At 42.2% G+C, this 23,338-nt stretch overlaps 1 protein-coding gene across 5 annotated transcripts in view; it reads left to right on the top strand.

Moving 5' to 3' along the window:
* Positions 1 to 23,338, top strand: part of TPM4 (tropomyosin 4) — a 44,244-nt gene that overhangs the window by 15,857 nt on the left and 5,049 nt on the right. For 2 of the 5 annotated variants that reach the window (XM_044671550.1, XM_044671552.1), the window contains 7 exons: positions 7,532 to 7,665; positions 12,357 to 12,474; positions 13,541 to 13,611; positions 14,867 to 14,942; positions 18,821 to 18,883; positions 18,968 to 19,037; positions 21,513 to 21,595. In XM_044671550.1, the coding sequence (XP_044527485.1) occupies positions 7,532 to 7,665; positions 12,357 to 12,474; positions 13,541 to 13,611; positions 14,867 to 14,942; positions 18,821 to 18,883; positions 18,968 to 19,037; positions 21,513 to 21,595 (615 nt within the window). Of the gene's footprint in view, positions 1 to 7,531; positions 7,666 to 12,356; positions 12,475 to 13,540; positions 13,612 to 14,866; positions 14,943 to 18,820; positions 18,884 to 18,967; positions 19,038 to 21,512; positions 21,596 to 23,338 lie in introns of those variants that run through there. The other 3 variants (XM_044671549.1, XM_044671551.1, XM_044671553.1) reach the window with 2 other exon arrangements.

Genomic DNA, 23,338 nt, shown 5'->3' on the forward strand with positions numbered 1-23,338 from the left:
TTTTTCTCCATCTATCTCTCTTTTTTCCTTCCTCTTTCCATTTTCCTGTCTATTCCCAGTTTCCCTCCCCCTCTTCCTCCTCTCTTCCCCTCTCTAACTCTCCCTCCCTCTTCCTGTCTCCCTCTCTTTCCTTTCACTCCCCTTATCCCTATTGCCTCCCCCCCTTCTCCCCGCCCTTCCCGTTCCCGCTCTCTCCTCCCGCTCTCTCCCCCTCTCTCTTTCTCTCTCTCCTCTCCTCTCCTCTCTTCTCCCGCTCCCTCTGAAGGCTGGAGGTGGTTCCTGCCGGGAGGGATTCCGCCTGCCCTCCAGGACTGTATCCCAGGAGCCCCGTCTGCCGTCTGCCTGGCTCCTTCTCCAGCTCTGTTTCCGTCTCTCTTTGGCCTTCCTTCTGCCTCTGACCAGGACCCAAAGCCGGTCACCTCATCATCCAACAGCAGTTTTAACCACTGATTCGTAAGGTCACTCTTTCGAGTGACCCCCTGAGCACATTCTTCTCATTTACTTCCCCATCCACCCATGTTCACAGCATCCCTGAGCTGGGAGATGTGCAGAACTAATAATTCCAATAAGATTTGGGGAGTAGGGAGGAAAGTTGAGATGGACGCTCTTAATTCTCACTGGAAACTAGCCTAAAAGCTGACTGCCTACAAGGAGAGGAAATAGGGCCAAGGCAGGAGGGGATGGACAAAGAGAAGTAGGGCTTGACCAGGAGTCTTCTCTAGGCACCTGGTAGGGCCACTGGATCAGGCTGGACCAGGAATAGTTCCAAATTCGGGAGTGAGGAGCCTTGGGTTGGAGTCCCAGCTCTGACATTTTCTTGCTTCCTGACCATGGGCAAGTTGCTTCAACTTTTTATACTTGGCTCTTCTGCAAATGGGAGTGCTGCCTCTCAGGGGGATCATGAGAAACTTGTGAGACATGAATTAGTCCTGGGATCTAAGGGAAGAAGCCACAGGTAGCGTTCTGTCTCCCTTTGACTTCTACCTGCCTGGGGAAAAACCTCTTATCCAACTTTGGGCCCTCCTTCCTCCCCACCACCACTCCACTCCCTACACACACAGGAGGTGAGCCACCACCTGAGATAAAACCAGGTGTCACCACCGGATGCAGGGCAGTTGACTCAGGGGTTGTCATTCTTCCCTCTGACTCAGAACTGGCCTGGGTGTGCCCCCAAAGCACTGATCTCCCCTCCACAGATGAGACACTCACCTAGCTTCACCTGGTTGGTTTCAGATGTGGATTATGGGGAGGGGAAGCATCAACTCATCCGATGGATATGGGAAAATCCAGTAGTTCCAGCATGTCCCCTCATTTCAGACATAACCACAGATTACAGTTACGGGCTTTGTACTTTCAAGCTTTGCACACAGGCAGCATAGAAGTCAAGCTGAAAGGACTGAAAGATCACATGCAAATCTTGGGCAGATGAGGACACAGGTCTAGGGAAGTTAAATGACTTTCCCAAGGCCACACAGGTAGAAAGTAATCAGAGCTTAGAGGCCATCTAGTCCAACCCCCTTGTTTTACAGATCAGGAAAATGATCTGGTTACAGATCAGGTTAAGTGACTTGCTCAGGGCTTCACATAGGTAGTAATGACAAAGCCAAGCTTCTTCTCCAGGCCCATGGATTCCAAATCCAGGGCTCTTTCCACCGTGTTCACTCAGATTATTTTTTCACTGTCCTCTGGGCAGTGGTGATGTTTTTCTTTGCTCCTATTTCTAGCCATTCCCCTTGATCTCTCTTGGGGGCTCCTTTCCTGACCCACCAGCCCTTCCCCTGGCCCCTTTGTTCTCTGCAGCCTTCTGGTTCATTCTATCTACAAACAAGCTCCAGAACAGTCTCTGAGCAGAAGTTCCCTTCTAAGTAGTTGCCTAACCTATCAGAATAGAATTACTACAGGAGATTTCTGCACCTCAGGTTTTGGCAAATTAGGACTCTGAGTCTTGGATTCTAGTCCTGGCTTTGCCATTAATAGACTAATTCTTCTTGCAAGTCAGTTTTCTTTGTTTCCATTTCCTTCTCTGTAAAAGGACAGGATGTCTTGGACTAGATGATCTCCAAAGTCCTTTCCAACATTAATATTCCCATCAAATTATATGTAATGCTCTTTCCACCAAATTGTTCAAGAGAATTTGAATTCTGATTATCAGGGTTTGAGTTTATTTCTGTTGTGTTTTTAATCATTTGTGGCCTTGGGAAAGTCATTTAGCTACTATAGACCTGAATATCTTCACTTACAAAATAAGGAGTTTGTAGAAATGGCCTTGGGTAGCTAGGTGAAGCAGTGGATAGAGTGCTAGGCCTGGAGTCAGAAAGATCTGAGTTCAAATGCAGCCTTGGATACTTCCTAGCTATGTGATCCTGGGCAAGGCAGTTAACCCCATATGCCTCGGTTTCCTCTTCTGTAAAATGAGCTGGAAAAGGAAATAGCAAAATACTCCAGTAGCTTTGCCAAGGACAAAAAGGGATCACAAAGAGTCAGACACTGTTAATGACTAAACAATAACAGAGATGGCCTCTGAAGTCCATTCTCATTCTAAATCTATGATTGTCTGATTCTAAGGCTGCTTTCATCCCTGACCTTTTTTGATACATAAGTTCCCTTTCAATCTTGACATTCTGATTCTTACTTCTTGTGCCATCTTTTTCAAAGGAATTCAATGTAAAGGAATAATGAGAACATCTGGAAATCCTAGGAAGTAAAGTTTCTCCTAATCTTATTTTTCAAGTTAAGCCTTTGAAAACCATGGTATTTGGGGAATTCCACTGAACAAACATTCTTTAAGTATAGTACAGTGTTCAAGATGGCACAAATGGGCTCCAAAGATGAAAAGAGAATTGTCTATGTTCTCAGGAGCTAATGATCTAACAAGGTATTTGATACTGACATAGATAACTGTAATACAAATTAGAAATGGCAAAGCCCACAAGAATTTAGCACAGTGTCTAGCCCATAAAAGGCACGTTAGAAACTCTTGGTGATTAAGTGACAGGAGGGAATCCAAATGCAACCTAGAAGATGCAAGGAGGGAGGAAATCCCTTCTAGCAGCAGTAACCAGAGAAGGCTTCGTGGAAGAGGGAACACATATGCTGGGTCTTGAAGGTACAGAAAGGTTTCAAAGAGTAGAAATAAGACAGAGAATCAATTCCAGGCATCCACATATGGGACTGGAGTGAGTGGAAAGGAGAAGTAATGTAAGCTGAGACTTAAGCAGGTGGGAGCCAGAGTACAGATGTCACTGGGAGCTGAGCTGCCAGGGAAGGTGTTAATTGCATTATTAACTCTTAGCAGGCCCTAGGAAAACTAAAGGGGAAATTTTGAACATCTTTTCTAGATTGGTGAGAGCACAAACACAGGGCTAGAAGGAAGAGGCCTATGATTCAGACCCAGGATCTATGTTTTCTAGCCATATACTCGAAGGCAATAAAGTTCTTTCATTCCTTTTCACCTCAGATTCATCATTTTTACAAGTACTGGTATAAATACTTAAATGTGATCATCTTATCATGGGTTGTAGACCAAAATCCAGGAGAGACAACATGGTACAGTGGAAAGCTGAACTTGGAGTCTTAGGACCTGGGTTCAGATCCTAAATCTGATACTTAATACCTGTGTAACCTTGGCCAAGTTACTGAACCTTTTTAGGCCTTGGTATCTTCCATCTGTAAAATAGAGAAGAGGAGTGGAACAAGATGACCTCTAGAGCTATGTTCCATTCAATGCCTTTTCTTCCTATGTAAGTCTTTGTCCCATGAATCCTCCTCCAGGTCCTGTCATCTGTAAAACAGAGATAATCATACAAAAATGCTTTTTTGGTGAGAATTATTATGAATCTATTTCAGTATTTTCATTTTGGACATGGTTAAAGTATTTAACTATTAGGCACCCCTCTTTATGCTGCCCCAGGGACACTTCGAAGCATGTTTTTAGTCTGAAACAGTAGCAGAGTTGGACTTTCCCCACATTCAACCATCTTAAACCTTCTGAGTCCCGTTTCCTATGTGATCTCATAGCAAGTCATTCCTTCGGCTGTGGAGGGATGGCTTTTGCCGAAAATGGCCTTCTCCTGAAAGCCAAGAGACAGGGATGGAAGGAAGGTTCAGTTGGAAGGAAAGATATTTTTGGAAAGTTGATGACTTTTGAAAACTTCGTGCAAAAGCAACCCACAGTGGGGAGGAGATAAAGCCTGAAGGTTTCTGGGAAAATGTAGCTGAACCCCAGGCAGGAAAAAAAAAAATCCACCCTGGCATCCACTAGGAAAGTAGAGAGTCAAACATTCTGCAGACACTGCATCCAGACAGCTGGTTTCATTTAGATTTTTGTGTGATTAGCCGACATCTTCCTGTTACTTTACCACTTGGATTTAGTGAGCCTCTTTTACCATATAAGGAAAATCCTCTGTAGAATGTGGAAGGCTTTGATTGCAGGAAGAGGTGGAGTCGAAGAACTTACTAGCAGTGAATGACTAAAAAGTGGTTGGGGGGGGGTATTTTTTTTTTCCACATCTTTGAGTAAGAATCCATTGCTGGTCTGTTGAAAAATCTTCAGCTATAGAATTTCCTTTCTTAGCAAGAATTTGCTTTTTACAGCTTTTATTATTTCTAAAAAAGAAAGAGGGAAATGGGAAACCTGCGCCAGCTACCCCGAGGAAGATGTTTGATGCTCCTGACTGGTCCCCCAAAATATATGTGCCAGTTGACAGGGCAGAAGCAATTCCTTAAAATAGCTGCTTGGTGGTTTTACTGAAGTCTTTCCTCAGATCATTAATTTATAAAAATTGGAAATCAGAAAAATTGTCAAATCATCTTTCTCACTGCTCTTTCTCAGTTGTGTTTGACAAGAGAGTCATCACCTGCTTTGTCTGTTTCTCAGTGATTAGAGTTTTCCTTCTTTGGGGCACTCAAGCTCCATGGTTAAGAAATGCTTCTTCTTTCTCTCTCTCTCTCACTCTCTCTGTATGTGTGTGTAATAGTTTCTTTCCCTGAATTTCCACACTCTACCCTTATTCAGACATACAGTGTAATATCCATCTTTCCTTTTATATAAGGCACCATGACAGAATGGCTGAAGGCTAGACTTCAAATTGGGAAGGTCCTGCCTTTATTAGCTCTTTGGCCTTAGACAATTCACTTAATTTTTCTCAGCCTCAGTTTCCTCATCTACAAAATAGGAGTACCTCTAGCACCTACCCTATAGAGTTGTTGTAAGGATCAAATGATTTCATGCATATAAGGCCCTTAATTCACTGTCAGTAAATGGCCATCTAAGGTAATCCCTGCTGACCTCAATCCATCCCTAGGACTCTAGTCCCCAGAAAGTCCAGTGGATGAGAAGTCAAGATTATCAACCTGGCTCTGTTGGTAGGTGATGATTTCCATGAGTTTCTGGGACCAAAAAAAAATTTATTGCCTTCTGATGATGAACCTTGCCAGTTAGCTGGGCTGGTCCAGTCTTTCAATGTAGCCTGTATTGGAAGCCCATACAGCTTGGTAGTCCTTAGAGACATTTCAGTCCAATGGCAATGTCTTCAGGAGCTCAGTGGTCATTTCAGTGCCAAGAGGATGGCTTTTATCAAGGGACTGGGGCTAAGCCTATATTACTGACTAGTTAAAGTCTGCGCTAACAAGCTGCATGGCTCTGTGTAAGCCGAGTTTGGACTCTGTGCCTCAGTTTCCCTGTTGTTAAAATGAGAAGGCTAAAACTTGCCCTACCTGGCCAGAAGTTCAGATTTCTGATTCTAATACTCTCTTCCAAACTGTCTCCCAACTTGGAGAATTTCAAGGTCCCTTTCAGGTCAAGCACTCTCTGTGCAAAGGACCCTAGCAACAGAGTATAGTGGGCAGATCACTAGACTAGGAATCTAGCCTGGCTAGAGTTCAGATTCTGGCTCTGCCAGTTACAGCCTGTGTGACTCAATGAATGTCACTTCGTCTTTCCAAGCTCAATTTCCTCTTCTTTAAAACAGGGTGGACAACAATTTGCACTATGACCTCCCATACACCTTTTCTGGGAGGAAATCACTTTCTACACCTTAGAGTGTCATAGAAATAAAAGATAGTATTATGCTCTCTACATCTCAGAATCATTTTGGAGGTTAAATGTGATGCTAGAGGGGGACATTCTTTTAAAAAGCCCAAAAGGCCTTCTCAGTTTTGAGGAATCTTTGCATAGAGATGGCCCCGGCTTCTCAATGCCTATGCTAGGTAAGGGCAAAATCTGCTGACTCTTGACAAGCTCTGAGTACAGGCCCAGCAACAATTTGTCCTTTGGGGACCAAAACTGGCTTCACTGGCTTAAAAACAGAAGACTAGCCACCAGGCAATTCAAAAAGTCTGGAGTGGGGCTGCAGACCCCATCCATGGAGCAGGCATCCACACTAACAAACAAGCACCCACCCGATCAAGGTTTATAAGAGCTGAGCAGGACCCTAAGCCCCTGAATTTTACAGATGAGAAAATAGACATAGGGAGGAAAAACAACTCGCTCAAGATCACAGAAATAGTAAGTGTCAGGGCCAGGATTCAATCCCAGGCCTTCTGACTCCCAAACCATGTTCTTTTCCATTGTACTATTCTTTGGTTCTTGTACCTTTGCTGATCCAAATCCATGGGGAGGGGGAAAGCAAAGGATTAGGAACTATTTTATCATCTCTGGCCAAGTTGTAGACTGTCATAATTCCCACCCCTAAGTTATTAGTGTTCTCTCCCCTTTCCACCAAAATTACTTTGCGTTTACTTATCTATATAATGAGCTTCTTGAGGGAAAGGACTGGTTTGTTCTGGTCTTTGTATAAATCTCTAATATGGATATTTAATAAATGTCTATTGAATAATTGAATAGAAGTCAAATTTGAATCAGGTGTGGAAAAGGGGAGCTTTGTTTCCTTCGGCTATAAGTAGAAAGAATGTGTGACCTGCAAAGTAGGCACCCTCATCCAAGGCTCTGCAGAGATCCCATCTGATCTGGGCTAAAGCCTGGTGCTGGAATGCCTGTGCTCTCGAGGAATCTTGCAGCAGGCCCTGGGACAACTGCTGACTTTCAATTTTCAGGGAAGCCTCCAGAAGATCTTAACCTCACTCCGTGCAGGTCCATTGTGAATTCTCCAAGACACAGCTCGTCTTTGGAAGAGCACAAGGCATTCTTGTCCATTCCCTCACACCTGGTGACTCTCCACTCTAACATCATCAGAAGGGAATGTTTGTTTGCTCTGGGATCATGAGATAATATATGTAAAGGACCTTGCAAGCTTTAAAATGCAACCTCATTGTGAGCTATTGTCATTATATATGGGAGGGGGAGGAGCTGACCCCACTCTTTCCCACTGTGTGTTATTCCTGAGCACTTCTGTGGTCTCCCTCCAGAGCTCATGCCTAGCCCCCAGGAGTCTGGGCAGCTGGAACAAGAATGGACTTGCTCAATGGGGTATCCTGGAGGTAGCTGCTGAAACTGGATCCCAGTCCAGTGGTAGGTTTTTATTTGGATTTATTTTTTTTTTTTTTAACCCAAGTGCCTGTGTTCACTTTATAGGCCGAAGGAGATGTGGCAGCTCTGAATCGACGGATCCAACTAGTTGAGGAAGAGTTGGACCGGGCCCAAGAACGTCTGGCCACAGCCCTGCAGAAACTGGAGGAGGCGGAAAAGGCAGCTGATGAGAGTGAGAGGTAAGAATCTCTCTGCATGTTACAGAGAAGAAAGCCCAGGGTGGGGGTGGAGCTCCCCACAAAGGGAAGGAGGAGCAGAAAGTGAATGAAAGACATGTTGCTGTTGAGCTCACTCCATGAGTGCAAATTTTAGCCAGTATTCTCTTGAAAAAATTCTACTTTTCCACTGTTCTCCAACACCTACTTTTCCTCTTAGGATTCCTAAGGGTCTCAATCTTATACATACTACAATTCATGGCGGGGGCATGTAATTTAGAGCAGATGAAATCAGAGCCATGGAAATGAAGTCGGAAGGTATTTCACAGACCATCTTGGCCACTTCCTACCCCAAATCACAAATTTTCCCTACCATATCCCCCAACAAAGAGGAAACATTTCTGTTGCTCAGGAACTTCCTATTTCATAAGGCAACTTATTCCATTTTGAGGCAGACTGATTGTTTAGAAGCTCTTCCTTAAGATTATGGAACCTTAAGGTTGGATAGGATCTCAAAGACCATCTAACCTTATCCCTTACCTGACCATTCCTTCTGGCACAGCAGTCCCTCAACCTCCCATGGTAGGAAACTGACTCTTCTCTTTTCACTGACATCTGGAGTCGCTTCTAACTTTAGACCCAAGATCCTGAGGCAATCCACCCCATTATCAGGCAGATCTCATTAATGGAAGCATTTCCTTACACTTAACCAAAAATTTTCCAGCAAGTTCATATAATCACAAAATGATACAGTTCAGAGATTTTAAAGATCACTTGGTTGAACCCACTCGTTTTACAAAGAAGGTAAGTCACTCCCCCAAGGTCATAAAGGAAGTAAGTGGTAACGGCAGGATTTGAACCCATTCCTAGCCCTCTTAACTTCAAATTCAGGGCTGTGACCTCTGCCTATTCTGTCATCTGTTCCATCCTCCTATCTCATTTTATAGATGAAAAAATTGAAGCCCTCCCCCCCCAAAATAATGTGTCTGTACTACATTCACATGCCTAAAAAACAGCAGACTCAAACCTGGGTCTTCTGATACCAAGTCCAATGTTCTTTCCACTATTCCATGCTTTTGGTCCTACTTCTGTCCAGTGAGGCCAAGCAAAATGAGACTAATTCCTCTTTTACTTAGAAAAAGAACTTACATAAATAGTTATCAAACGTCCTTTGGCAATTTATGACAGCCAATTGGAGAAGACACGTATTAATTCCCATGAATAATTTCTCATTTGATAAAGTCTAAGTAGCTTCTGTTTCCTTCAAACACTAGGCAGAAGTCGCCATTCAACAACTCTCAACAATTCCCCTGTACAGTTGGCAGGGACTCCAGGGGCTGAGCCTAGACTGTGTTGTGTGACTCACTTAAGGAAAAACCTTTGTCATGTTAAATGGGTTCCTTATGTAATGACAGTGTCAGCTCTGCTACATCAGCCCTTGTTGAGGGTGGTTCAGGTCTGAAATCCAGAAACAAAGAGCTTTCATCCCTAGGGCTTTTGTCTGCCTGACAAACTGAAAAGCATTTACATCTGATTTCTCGGCCATGACAAAAATATACTGATCGATCTGGCATTAAAACTTGGATCTCCTCAAGTGCTCCCTCTAGATGGGATCCCAAGAGAAATCAGGCAACCGTGTCATTGTTCTTCAAGGACTGAATTCTTATCACAGAGGCAGACTCTTTTCTTTTTTTAATCTCTAAGAGGCCTTAGGGGTAACCTATGCCAATGACATCCATTCCTATTTTATAGAAGAGGGGACTGAGGTCCTAAGGAGTTGCAACAAGCCCAGGATCACACAGCTAGTGGCAAGGTTCAAAGTCCATCCCAAATGTCCTGATTCCTAATCTAAAGCTCTGTCTATAACAAATGCAGTGCCTTTTTTTTTTTTTTTTTTTTGCAAACCTCAAAGCGCTTCATAAATCATTATTATTATCCTTATTATCAGGCATCCAACTGCTACAAAATCATATATGGATTAGGTCATCAACATCAACTTTTTAAAATATTTGCTCTCCAAGTCATATTACATTGTATATTAAAACTTTGTGCATGGGTGATTTCTAATATTCTGGCTGGGTAACTTTTGAAGGATATTGGGAAAATAGCTCCCATCTAATATAATATTTAATTATATTACATAATATTATAACAGTATAGTAATAAGATTCTTGAGAGGTGCCATGCTATGATGGAAGGGGGACTGGGCTTGGATTTGGATCCAGAAAACCTGGGTTCTTGTCCTGCTTATTTGCCCTGTGGCCACGCTACCACAAGTGTCAGTTTCCTCACCTGTAATACAGGGATAATAATATTTGGAAAACTTGACCTGGGAATAATTTTCCAAAATGCAGGAAGAAGCTAGATTGCACAGTAGATAGAGTGGTAGGCCTGGAGTCTATAAGACCTTAGTTCAAATTCAGCCTCAGATACTAGCTATGTGACCCCAGCCAAGTCATTTAACTCATTAGCCTCAGTTTCCTCAACTGCAAAATGGGAATAATAATAATAACAAGTACTTTCCCAGAGTTTTTGTGAGGATCAAATGAGTGTAAGGCACTTGGCACAATGCTTGGCATATAGTAGGTGCTTAATAAATGCTTGTTTCCTTCCAACAAATGGAAATCATGCTTAATTTGTGCCATAGAAGATACTAAAGTTTTTCTACTGCTCTAGCACCCATCCTCCAGAGAGTTTTGAATCCATTAAACTACCAAAAATGTGAACTAAGGCATATCAACCTCTTGATGCCCTAATATCAGGGAAATAATGTGGCATTTTGTGGGGTGCATTGGATACCTCGATTCAAACCCCACCTCTTTTCCTTGCTAGCAAATAATCATAGGCAAATTATTTAACAACTTTCATCCTCAGTCTCCTCATCAGTAAAATGGACACATTAATACCTCTTGGACCTCCCTTATAGAGTTACTATGAAGTTCATATAATAAAAATGTATGTGAAGCAATTTGAAAACTTTAAAAGAGCTAGGTAAATGTCATCTATTAAATTTATAGTAATAATGTAGCTAATGGCAATGAGCACAAGTAGTTCTTTAAAAGCATAGTGCCATATAGGCATGTTGTTCCGTTTTTAGTTTCCATTTTTATTAGCACAGAGCATGGCCTGATTTTTTTCAAGGCTGTGGCTTGTAAATTGTGTGTTGTAAATTGTAAATTGTGGCTGTGGCTGAAATGTCATTTTGTATATGGCCCTAGAGCAACATGGTAGAAGAAAAAGGGGCCCCCCGATGGTAGTCAGAAGAAAGTAAAGCTGTATATAATACCAGTGCTATGACTATCTTCCGATGTGATCATAAACTAGACCCTTCCCCCTCTGGGCTTCTGTCTCCTCACGTTATTTTGGAAGGTCTTATCCTGGAGGAGGAGGAGTGAAGGATCCCAGGAGCTTTTGCTCTCTATGGTACCATAGAAAGAACATTGATTCTGGAATCAGAGGACCTGAGTTCAAATGTTGCTCCTAACACTACTTCTGTGACTTTGGGCAAGTTACTTAATCTCCCTGAACCCTGGTTTCCTTGTTCACAAAATGAGGGACTAGATGAATTCATCACCTGGCCTCAGCCTGTTTTAAAATGATAGATGTTGGAATTGATGGCTTCTAAGGCCACTTCTGGCTCAAAGGTCCCTTCTGACAGTAAGGAAAGCCTGCATTGAAATACTGCCTCTGATATTTAACTCATTTGTATGGCTACGGGCTGTCCCTTACTCCCTGTGAGCCTCAGCCCTCTCATCTCCCTCATCTATAATACAGATTGAACTAGAGCCAGCTGGTAGAGACCCTAGAAGCCAAATCTATGATCCTATATTGTTAGCTTTCTTCCAGCTCTTATGTTCTTCTGTCTCAACTCTACATTCTAAAGTACTTTATGGCTATGATATTTTAGGTTTTACATTCTAAGGTCCTTTCCAACTCAAACATTCTGTTTTAAGAACTCTCCCAGCTCTGATATTCTCTATTCTAAGCTCTCTCCGGACATTCTCTGTTCTAAGGACCCTCCCAGCTCTGACATTCTCTGTTCTAAGCACCCTCCCAGCTCTGACATTCTCTGTTCTAAGCACCCTCCCAGCTCTGACATTTTCTGTTCTAAGGTCTCTCCCAGCTCTGACATTCTCTGTTCTAAGCTCCCTCCCAGCTCTGACATTCTCTGTTCTAAGGACCCTCCCAGCTCTGACATTCTCTGTTCTAAGCTCTCTCCCAGCTCTGACATTCTCTGTTCTAAGGGTCCTCCCAACTCTGACATTCTGTGTTCTAAGGACCCTTCCAGCTCTGACTTTCTCTATTCTTAAGGGCCCTCCCCTCTCATATTCTGTGCCTTAAGGGCCCTCGGAGCTCTGACATTTTGTGTTCTAAAGGTTCTCCCCCAGTTTTGACATCTCATGTCCTAAAAGCCTTCCTACCTCTGATATTCTGTGTCCTGACAGCCTTCCCATCTTAGAGGGCCCTCCCAGCTCTGACATTCTGTGCTCTAAGGGTTCTCCCCCAGTTTTGACATTCTGTGTTCTAGGAGCCTTCCCATCTCACATTCTCCCAGCTCAGATACTATGCATTCTAAGGGCCCTGCTATTTCTACTATGCCCTGCTAGAACTGAGTTCTGAATAAGTGCATTTTTAGTCCTGGAGTATTATTTGAAATGATCATGTAAGGAAAAGATCTGGACAAAAAGAAAGGCATCTCTGTTGGCTCTCTACAGAGGAATGAAAGTGATTGAGAACCGGGCAATGAAGGATGAAGAGAAAATGGAAATTCAGGAGATGCAGTTGAAGGAAGCCAAGCATATTGCAGAGGAGGCAGATCGCAAATATGAGGAGGTAAGGCCTAGGGGCCGGTGTCACAGGATGTGGGGGAAATGGAACTGTTGATAGAACCCTAAGGGTCCTTCCTAAAGGAAGCCCTTGGTGAGCTGGATCGGCCCCTTATGTTTTCATATTTGTTTGTCCAGAGGTAGTTATTTGGATGTAAGCCCATTTCCAGAAGAGGTTAAAGTGGCTGACAACTTGGGCCTCAGGTAGTGATGGGGTGGGGAATGAAGCCACCAAAGTAACCATTTGATAGCTGATGTTCAGACCACTGGTTGATTCCATTTTTTTTTTTTAAACCCTTACGTTCTGTCTTAGTGTTATTTCTAAGACAGAAAAGCAGCAAGAGCTAGGCAGTCAGGGTTAGGGATTTACAAGGGTCACACAGTTAGGAAGTATCCGAGGCCAGAACTGAACCTAAATCTTCCCAATTCTAGGCCTAGTACTCCATCCACTGTGCTACCTAGCTGCCTCTAAACCTGTGGCCTATTAGGGAGTATAATATGGAGGATCAGAGAGGCTTTTGCCGGGTTCCCCTGTGGAAAGAGCACCGGCTCTAGAGTTAGAGGACATGGGTTCAAATCTTGCCTTTGACACTACTTCTATGACCTTGGGCAAGTCACTTAATCTCTTGAAGCCTCCGTTTCCTCGTTCAAAAAATGAGGGATAGGAACTGGATGGCCTCTGAAGGCCTTCCACCTCTAGTCTGTGATCCTGCTGCAAGTGATATTAATATTGTATATGCTTGGAGAGACAGTGTTGTATAGTGGGTAGAAAGCTAGCCTCAGAGGCAAGAAGACCTGAGTTCAAATCCTACTTCTGACACATACTAGTTTTATAAACCTGGGCAAGCGACTTAACCTTCTGTGAGCACCAGGCAACTCTCTAAGTTGCAAAATAGAGCTCTCTTTATATATATATATATATTTTTTTTAATTGTGCTTTAAGAATAACTACAACATACCTCTCTTGTCTTCACAACCTAAAGAAATGATGAAAATGTATCTAGGAAAATGAGCAAATGTTGGGGAGGGTGACATGGAAGGAGAAGCTCAAGCCCTTGGTTCTGTCTTTGCAGGTAGCTCGTAAGTTGGTCATCCTTGAGGGTGAGCTGGAGCGAGCAGAAGAGCGTGCTGAGGTGTCAGAACTGTGAGTACCAGAGTCCAAGGAGTCCTGGCATGTGGGCAAGCATGAAGGCCAAGGCTGAGTGGCTGCTTCTCAGCATCCCAAGCTGTCTTCCTCCATCTCAAGCAGATAGGACATAGAACAGGGTCCTGGGGGCTTCTCATTTCTTAATGGCTTGAATGCCTGATGTTCATCCAGTTGTAATCAGAAGTCACTCCAGGCATAGCCAGCCTCTCTCACTCCACCCCATTCCCTTCCTGAACCCTGTACCGCTGCTAGGAAATGGCGCAATATTAAGGTCAGGATCCTGATGGGGTGTTGTTAATTGTAGTCTACAAGGCTATCTGTGCTTATTAACCTGGCAGACTTAGCCCATGTGCTGATTTTGCTAAAAGAGATTGAGAAACAGGGCAAAGAGAATACAGAATGGCTTCCGAGAGAGTCTCATTTCTCTGAGGAAGACCGCTTCTACCCCCCAGTCAAGCAGCTCTACCTTCCCCCTGAGAAACTGTCTGTGGAGGGCAGCTTTCTACGGGCACCATTCCTTCTCCTGTTGTTCTCGGTGTCCCTAAAGGAAGCAGGAAGCTTGATCCAGATCTAACCGGCTTAAAAAAACAAACCTTCCCTTGCCTCAGATAAGAATGTCAGCCTAGGGAAGAATCTTAAATGAATGGAAGAAATCTGGTTTCATTCATTTATCCCAAAATTCTCTGCCTTCTCTAAACTACCTGACACACGTGTCTAACCATTGTCCCCCAGAATCTTCTGCTTTTGCATTCTCGCTGCTCACTGGAGTCCCAGCTATTGGATGGGATTCATCAGTCCTGATTTCACAATGCCTGGGCAGCCTCACAGCCCCACCCCTGGCAAGAGCCCAAAAATCCTAAAAGGGGGGAGGGAAGCCCTGCAAATACTCCTGGGTCTGCCACGCCTTTGCATGGTATGATACCATTTTGATAAGTGTGTAACAAATATGTCTCAGGAAATTCAACTTTTTTTTTTTTTTTGTAAGTAAGAAAGAAAATCCTCTAGCCAGCAGCTAAGTTTGTGGCTGGCTGGCCTGTCAGGGCCCTGGCCACAAGAACATTTCCCTGGATGAAAAAGAACCCTGAATCAATCAGTCATTTAATAAGCATTTATGAAGTGCTTACTATGTGCCAGGCATTAAGCTAGGATAAAAAGACAAAAAAAAAGATAATTCTTTCCCTTTAGAAACTTGGGACCAATCTCATTTGTTTCTGTTTCTCTGGGCCCTTCATTTGCTTCTCTCTTTGTGCAGGAAATGTGGCGATCTGGAAGAGGAGCTGAAGAATGTCACCAACAACCTGAAGTCCTTGGAGGCTGCATCAGAGAAGGTCAGGGGTTGGCTGGTTGGCCTGTTGTGTAGCTCAACCTTGTTGGGGGGCCATTTGGTATCAAAAAGTGGGCAAAGGCCTTGAAAATGGTGCCTCGCACTGAGCATGCCTCTGGTTCCAGGTCCAATGGGATTTTTCTCCCCCGTTCCACCTCTTACAAAGGAGAGTATTCAAAGCCTAGAACTTCTGTGGTCTGGATCTGTAACACCACCTTCTATTGCCATCAAATAGGCTAACTAAAATAGAGAGAGAAATAAACTGAGGGATTCCGTGAGCACCTTTTTCTAAGACCAAAGTGGAACAGCAAAAACACAGAATCCTACAGGTCCATTGAAATTCCAGTTGTCTATAAATGTAACTATTCTGGGACTCAAGCAGTCTAAGGACTTCAGGAGTCAGATTTGGAAAGGAGAAGATTCAGTGACTTCAATATCAAAAACAGTTATTAAAGGGTCATCCTAAAATAGGATGTTGTATTGTTGTTAGTGCCGTGTGTGTGTGTGTGTGTGTGTGTGTGTGTGTACATGTGCACACATGCATACGTATATGTATGTACATATATTTGATATATATCACTGTTGTTATTGACTTAAATATACACACATACAGAGCTGGCTAAAGCTCTATCTTCTACCAGTTCACAAGATTATGGTTAAATTTTCAGTGTGAGCACTTAATGCCACACAGCAATTACAGCAATTATAAATCAGGACTAGATTAATTGTCTCATTGATTGTCTGGACTTAAGAAAGTGGTAGATAAAATGTTCATTATGTAGGTTAAACATAAATGTGTATTGTTTATATTTTTTAGATCACATTTGCTAGCACTCCCCTGTATATGTCTGTGTATATACTTATGTGTATGTGTGTATACATATATATAAAACACTATAATATTATAATCTGCAAAACCCTTTCACATATCTTCACAAAAATCCTATGAGCAAGGCAGTTGTTAATATGCCCATTCACCAGATGGGGAAATTGCAGCCCAGAGAGGTTATGGGTTTTTCTTAAGGGGAAACAGCTAGATAGTGGCAAAGTTAAGACTCTACCAATATCCTGCCTTTTAAGAAGAGTATTTTAGATCAAATCTCTCAGGTAGTTTCATAGGGACAACTTGCAGAGAACTTCTCTCGAGGTTCTTTCTCAATTTCATAGAGAAATTCTACCTTCTAAAAAGATTTCAGGGGTAGCCGAGTGGTTCAGTGGATTGAGAGCAGGCCTAGAGACGGGAGGTCTCGGGTTCAAATCTGACCTCGGACACTTCCCAGCTGTGTGACCCTGGGCAAGTCACTTAACCCCCATTGCCTAGCCCTTACCACTCTTCTGCCTTGGAGCTAATACACAGGTATTGACTTCAAGACTGGAGATATGGGTTTTAAAAATAAGATAAAAATAAAAATAAAAAGATTTCTTCTCTGCTTAATTAAACACTATGTTAAGTGTTCAGAGCTCAGGCAAGGCACAAAGTTTTAATGAAACCTGGCTCCTGATCTCATGAAGTTATAGCCTAGTAAGAGGATAAAAAACATAAAGAACTATAATACATAATGAGTCCAGTAGACACAAAAGGTGTTAAATGAGGTCTAAGAGAAAAGGTATTAGCCAATGGGGAATAGAATGGAAGAGCAATGAAGACTTCAAGTAGATGGTGGCATTAAAGTATGCATCATGAGGGGAAGTGAGGTGGCTCAATGGATAGAGGACCAGACCTAGAGATGAAAGTTGTACTGGGTTCAAATCTGGTCTCAGACACTTCCTAGCTGTGCAACCCTGAGCAAGTCACTTCTGCCTTGGAACCAATACTTGATATCAATTCTAAGAAAAGGTTTAAAAAAAAATATGGGTCATGATTCAGGAGGTGGAGAAAAAGAAGAAGAAAGTTATTCCAGGCCTAAAGAACAATGTGAACAAAGACATGAAGCTGGGCAAATGTAGAGTATGTTCAGGAGAAGGGAAATGAGCCAGCTTGCCTATTAGAGGAGGTTAATATGAAGAATTTACCTGAAGATGTAAATTGGCCCCAGATTATGGAAGACTTGGAAAAGGAGTTTGGACTGTACTCAATAGGCAATAGAGAACAAGTAGAGAATTCTGAGCAGAAGAGTGAGGTGACGAGATCAATACATAAAAATTAGTCTGGAAGCATTTGAAGGATGGATTGGATGGGGGTGGGAGTGGAGATTGGGAAAGTAGAGACAGGAAGACTCGTTAAAAGGCTCTTGCAGGGCTGCAAGCAGATGATAGTGAAAATCTGTGCCAGGGTGCTAGCTGGAGGAACAGAGAGGAGGAAACAGATTTGAGAACTCTGAGAACTGCAGAGCCTGGTAACTGATTGGATATAAGTGAAGGAGAGATAAGAGGGGAAGATAATCCCAAGGTTAAAAACATGGGAGCCCGAGGTGAAAGGTAGTGCCACAGAGAGAAAGAGTGAAATCAAGAAGGAGAACAGGTTTAGGGAGAAAGGCATTTACACACAGATGGTACTCTTATTAAATTTACTAGATGACATGAAGAGAGAGAGAAAAAGAGAGCAAGAGCACAAGCAAACATACTGGATGACAGAAGCAGCATTGTAAAAGATCTTGACACTGAGCCAAATCCAAAAAGATTAGTTTTATGAGGGAAAATATAAAGTGCTCACAAGGAATCAGAAAGTCAACCTCACAAGTACATTATAGAGGAAGCATAGCGAGGCAGCCATTCATCTGAAAAAATGAAAAATCGGGAGGATTAGCAGACTCCAAGTTCGTTTTGAGTTAACACTATTGCATGACAGCCAAGAAAGGGGAAGTGACCTTGGGCTGCATTCATAGAGGTGTCTGTTCTAGGGCAAAGTGGGTGACAGTACTCTGTCACACACCTCTGTGGCACTGGGTTCTGCTCCGGGAGCTTCCTTTTAGGAAGGTCAGTGGTAAGTTGGAGCGTGTCCAAAAGAGAGCCATGAGAATGGGAAAGGGCCTTGGGTTCATACCATATGGGAGACTTAGTTGAACAAACTAGGGGTGTTAAGCCTGGAGACGACTCGGGGTCTTCAAATCTTCAGGCAGTCCTATGGAGGAGGGATTAGACTTATTCTACCCTGCCCAAGAAGGCCAAGGGTACCAGAGGACGAAATTGCAAGGAAAAAAAATTAGCCTCCATAGGAGGAAAAATTTCCTAATGATCTACAACATATCCAAACCTAGAATGGGCTACCTCAGGCGGTGGTAGGCTCACCTCACAGGGAAACTTCAAACAAAGCCTGGATGACTCTTTTTTCAGATAGGATGTAGAAGGGATTTGTGTTCAGAGATGAGTTAGACTAGACAGCTTCTGGAGTCTCCACTTCTAGCCAGGGGCACTGCAAGGCTCAAATATGATAATAGATATAAAGTACTCTGCAAACCATAGAGCACTATAAAGTGCTAGTAATTAGTATTATTATTGTTAGCCTACAGTCACCAGGTCTGTAGTTCAGTGATGACTTCATTCCCTGATCTTCTACTGCCCTCCTGCTGAGCTCAAACAATGTTTATGGAGTAATACAAGGGTCCGCTAGTCAATGTTTAACAACTGGGTTCTCTGAGGAGAAAAAAGAAACGAATGCATGTACTTTCAATTTGAATCTGCATTATTAACACTTTCTTAAGCCTCAAAAGTGAACAAAAGTCAACTTCTGAATTGTAGTGACCTGATTTCTGAGATATAAATAAATGTTCACATGGAAAATTTAACCATCGCAGCCGGTTAGAGCTGTCTCCGGCACACTCCTGCTTCTACTTCTATGTTTCTCTCTAAATTTGGTTCAAAGCCTTACTCCACATGGAATAGGGAATCTATATCCCTTTCTCTCGCCCTTTTAAAGTTGTGATGTGTTTGCTTGTTTTACAGTATTCTGAAAAGGAGGATAAATATGAAGAAGAAATCAAGCTTCTATCTGACAAACTTAAAGAGGTCAGTTTGCTCATGACAATGACTTGCTGTTCCTTCTTGTGTCAGCCCTAGTTGCAATAGGCTTGTTTTCTTTCTTTTTCCTAGGCTGAGACCCGAGCTGAGTTTGCAGAAAGAACCGTTGCAAAACTGGAAAAGACCATCGATGACCTGGAAGGTATGAAATACCCTTTTAAATATGTCCCCTTCCCTTCTCCTCAAAAGTCCCCTCCCTATCGCTAGAAATACTGCCTTTACTCATAAGAATCTTAAAAGGCTTGTATCAAACCAAGGCTTCCCCATAGTTTTATGTTATAATTTCTCAGAAGGAATTCTGGCTCTGCCTATGTGATCCTGAAGGAGCCTTGTCGATTTAAGAGGCATTTGTTAAATACTAAAATATGTAAATCACTGTGGTCCTCAGTTTCCCCATCCGTCAAATGAAGAGATGGCCTAGACCAGGGGTCCTTAACCTTCTTTGTGTAGACTTTTTGGGCAGTGAATCTGCTGACACCTATGGATCCTTTTCTCGGCATAATGTTTTTAAGTGAATAAAATAAAAATACATAGGATTACCAAAAAATTCCAATTGTATTGAAATATAGTTATCATAATATATTTTAAAGAAATTCATGGGCCCCCAGGTTAAGAACCCCTGAACTGGATGATTTCTAAGGTCTAAAAGAGATCACAGAATTGAAAACAGATTTCTTAGAAAACTTTACTAAGATTTTTCAATAATAATAATATTAATATGTAGCAAATATTTATAGAGTGCCTACCATGTGCTAGTCACTGTGCTAAGCATACAAATACATTATTCAGGGATACTTTGTATTTGTAATACCATATTAATGTATGCATATGTTCATATAAACATGCACATATACAAATATATTTACATATATATTTAAAGCTCCGAATACTTGTTATCACCATTCTATTTTACAAGTGGAAAAACTAGAGTAGGGAGTGCAGCCCTTACTTCATTGGCAAATAAGAGTCAGAGTAGCTAACTCACAGATGTGACCATAGTTAAGTGATGTAGGACCCAAGTGTCCCCATCTATAAAATGAAGATGCTAGATTTATGGTTCCTCCTAGCTGTGGCATTCTTTGATTCCCTGTCCACATTTATCACTGGTTGCTTTATTCAGAGGACAGGAAAAGACACCAGATTGCAGTCAATCAGCAATAAGACATCATCCCTGCTCTCAAGGCACTTAAAACTGTAAGAAGGGAATTTTAGATATTTATATATATATATGGTGTAGTCGCCAGGAATCAATCAGATTTAGATTGATTCCATAATTAAAAATAGATCCAAGTCAGGATGGCTTTTATGGTACTTTATTTACAATTAAGAAGGTTGAAGATAGGGAGAGAGAGAGAAAGAGAGAGAGAGAGAGAGAGAGAGAGAGAGAGAGAGAGAGAGAGAGAGAGAGAGAGTGAGAGAGAGAGAGAGAAACTCTGGCTGGACCAGAGGTCCATCCTGGAGGAGGATTTAGAGCTAAATTAAACAAGGTTACTAGCCACAAGACCTTGACAATTAGAAGCAAAGAAGCCTCCTTGAGGGTAGATATTCTAAAACGCCAAGAGAGGAGAAGGGAAGTCAGCCTAACTTACCCACGTGACAATTCAGAGGGAAGCCGCCTGAGGTCTCACCAGAGATCCTTCTATCCCAAGTTCAAAGCGCTAACTGCCTCACAGGAAGTTACCAGCAGCTTTAGTCAATTCCTTCACCCACCTCTAATTTCAAGCAGACAAATGGCAGCCTCAACACTGTTTTGGACTGCCCAAAGGACAGTCCCTTGTTCTTGATTTGTTACTTATTGTCACGTGCCTCCCCTCCCCGCTAAGGGAGGTGGGTTGACATTATCTCTGGTGGCTAGAGTTTTAACTATCAATGGGAGTGAGCTAATTCCATTTACACAAAACCTAGTAGAGAAATGGTGTCAAATTCAAGTAGAAATGGACATTGACTTAGAAAACCACAAAGTAACATTATCTATGTTGCATTATACTTTAACTTAATTTATTCGGTATTTTTCCAGTTACATTTTAATCTGGTTCTGGCTACATTCCAGTCTAACACCTCTGAAGTAGAGAGATGATAACTATAATATGTAATATTACATAAGTGCATTTGAGAATTTTAAAATGGTGTTTTCTAATATCTGAAGGCAGAAAGGAGAAAGCTCAAAAATAAGACATAGTCCCTGTCTTTAGAGAGCTTAGAGTTTAATAAGAACATAGATGATATGTAGACAGTTGGATAAGGAGGATGATCTGCTTAATATATATAATACACAGATGTATGTTGTATATAATAAATATTATACAGATATTTAATAGCTGAATTAACCACTACAAGTCAGAAATAATTGGGGAGGTAGAGTTTGTCCCCTCTAGAGGCCTGAGTTTTTGAGGTATGTATGGTAATGTACCAGTGACCAAAATCCTCCATTTAACTTTAGACAGTTTAGAAATTATTTCTTGAACTTTTGTTTTTTTCTTTCATTTTCTCTCATTTACACCTTTTTTCCCACTTTTTTTCTCCCATTGCTCATCTGTTATTGCTTCTTTCCACCCCCTGCATTCTCTTCCTTGCATTCTTCCCCTCTGTTCTCTGCTCCATCCTTTGTGCTCGGCAGACGAGCTGTACGCCCAGAAACTGAAATACAAAGCCATCAGTGAGGAGCTGGACCACGCACTCAACGACATGACCTCTCTCTAAAGGGCATTTCCTCTCTGTCTCTTCCACCCTGCCTCCTGTCCTAGTTAGGCTGGATTTGGCCTCTTCACTGTGACCAGGGCTCTCAGAGGGCTTCTGCCCTTTTCGAGCTTTACTTTGCTCACTCCTATCATCCTTCAATGACCATGACTATAAATGGCCTGTTGAAATAAATAATTCTGGATCTATGCTTTCTTCTTTCTTTTCCATCTTCCCACTTACTACTTTTGCACCATCCCCAGGATCCCTCTCTCAATGGCACACACACACACACACACACACACACACACACACACACACACACACACACACAGAAACTTAATCTCTTAGAGAAAGATTCTTTTCAAAGTCATTTATCTGAAAGGTGATTTAATAAAGCCAGCAACTCCCATTTATTTAATGCTTTCAATTTTCCAAAGCATTTTCCTGATTCTTGGGCAAAATATTAATTAAAATCATGTTTGCCTAAGCCCTCAAGCACAGAATTGTACTAGAATTCTATCATTATGGCTGATGCAGTTAGATAACATTTATAATCATAGCTCGAATTCCCATAAGGCTTTAATAGTGGAAATGGTGTTTTCCTTGCAACATCCCTGTGATATAGGTATTTCAGGTGGCATCATCCCAATGGTAAATAGATGAGGAAACTGAGTTATAGTATTGAAGGGACTTGCCCAAGGGCAAACAATATATAGGAAGCTTCTTCTTAGAGATAGTAGTAGGGACTGGACCTGGGACTTCACTGGTATAAGAAACTCCCAGTGGAAGGGATTCCCTTCAGCCAGGGCAAGCAAGTGGGTACCATCTCTGCAACAAAGTTGCCTGGAGCACTAAGAGGTTAAGAGAAAAACTTGAATCTGTATTACTATCTTCAAGGCCAGCCTTCTCTGTCCATTGTTCTATACTACCTCTTGCTCCTTTTTAAATAAATACAAACTTGCTAGAACCTTCCTTAGTCTCTAGATAACTTCAGATGCATTAATCTGAAAGATAGCAGACACTGCAAAGGTAGCAAAGTTTCTAGCCTTGGGCAGGTAATGATGTGCAAATATATAACTGAAGCAGGGCAACTAAGTTTTTGTCTCAGGTTCCTAAAATCTAGAGGACTGCATTTGCAGTCCTTGATGATTAAAAACTGAACTAAGCATCTAGTTAGCAAAACAAATGAGTTAAAATAGGAAACTAGCAGATGGCCCGTACTTCCTCTGCCACTGTCTCTGATGTACTCCTCCTTGTCTCAGGCCCATCATTTCCCCCCAGTAGTGGCCTCTCAGTATTTTAGGGTCTCTACCTCTCACCCCCCAAGTGAATGGAGAGTGTGTTTGATGTTTTATACCTCCCAGGCATAAATTGCTTTGGTAAAGTACCAGTAAGTCTTCCATTTGGGAGTCCAACAGCGTGAGTTGAATCCCAGATATGTTACTGATTCACCTGTATGACTTTAAGTATGTCACTTCTTCTGAAGGTCTCAGTTCTCACATCAGTTATATGAAGAATTTGGGCTAGGGCTGCCTCCAACTCTTTTAACACCCGCATGATTTTAAGCCTGAAGGCAGATTGTTCCCCTGGCCCAGGGATTGGACTCTTAAATTCTACATTTCAGTTTCATTTCAGTTTCATTTCATTTGTTTTTCGTCATCTTTTATTCATGTCACTTGTTCAGTAAAAGGCATTTCACAAAAATCTTAATTGGTAATGGAGTTTTAAATCCTGTTCATAGTCTTGGAGCATGACAGAACTTCC

The sequence above is a fragment of the Gracilinanus agilis genome, chromosome 1, assembly GCF_016433145.1.
Source record: "Gracilinanus agilis isolate LMUSP501 chromosome 1, AgileGrace, whole genome shotgun sequence".
NCBI lineage: Eukaryota > Metazoa > Chordata > Mammalia > Didelphimorphia > Didelphidae > Gracilinanus > Gracilinanus agilis.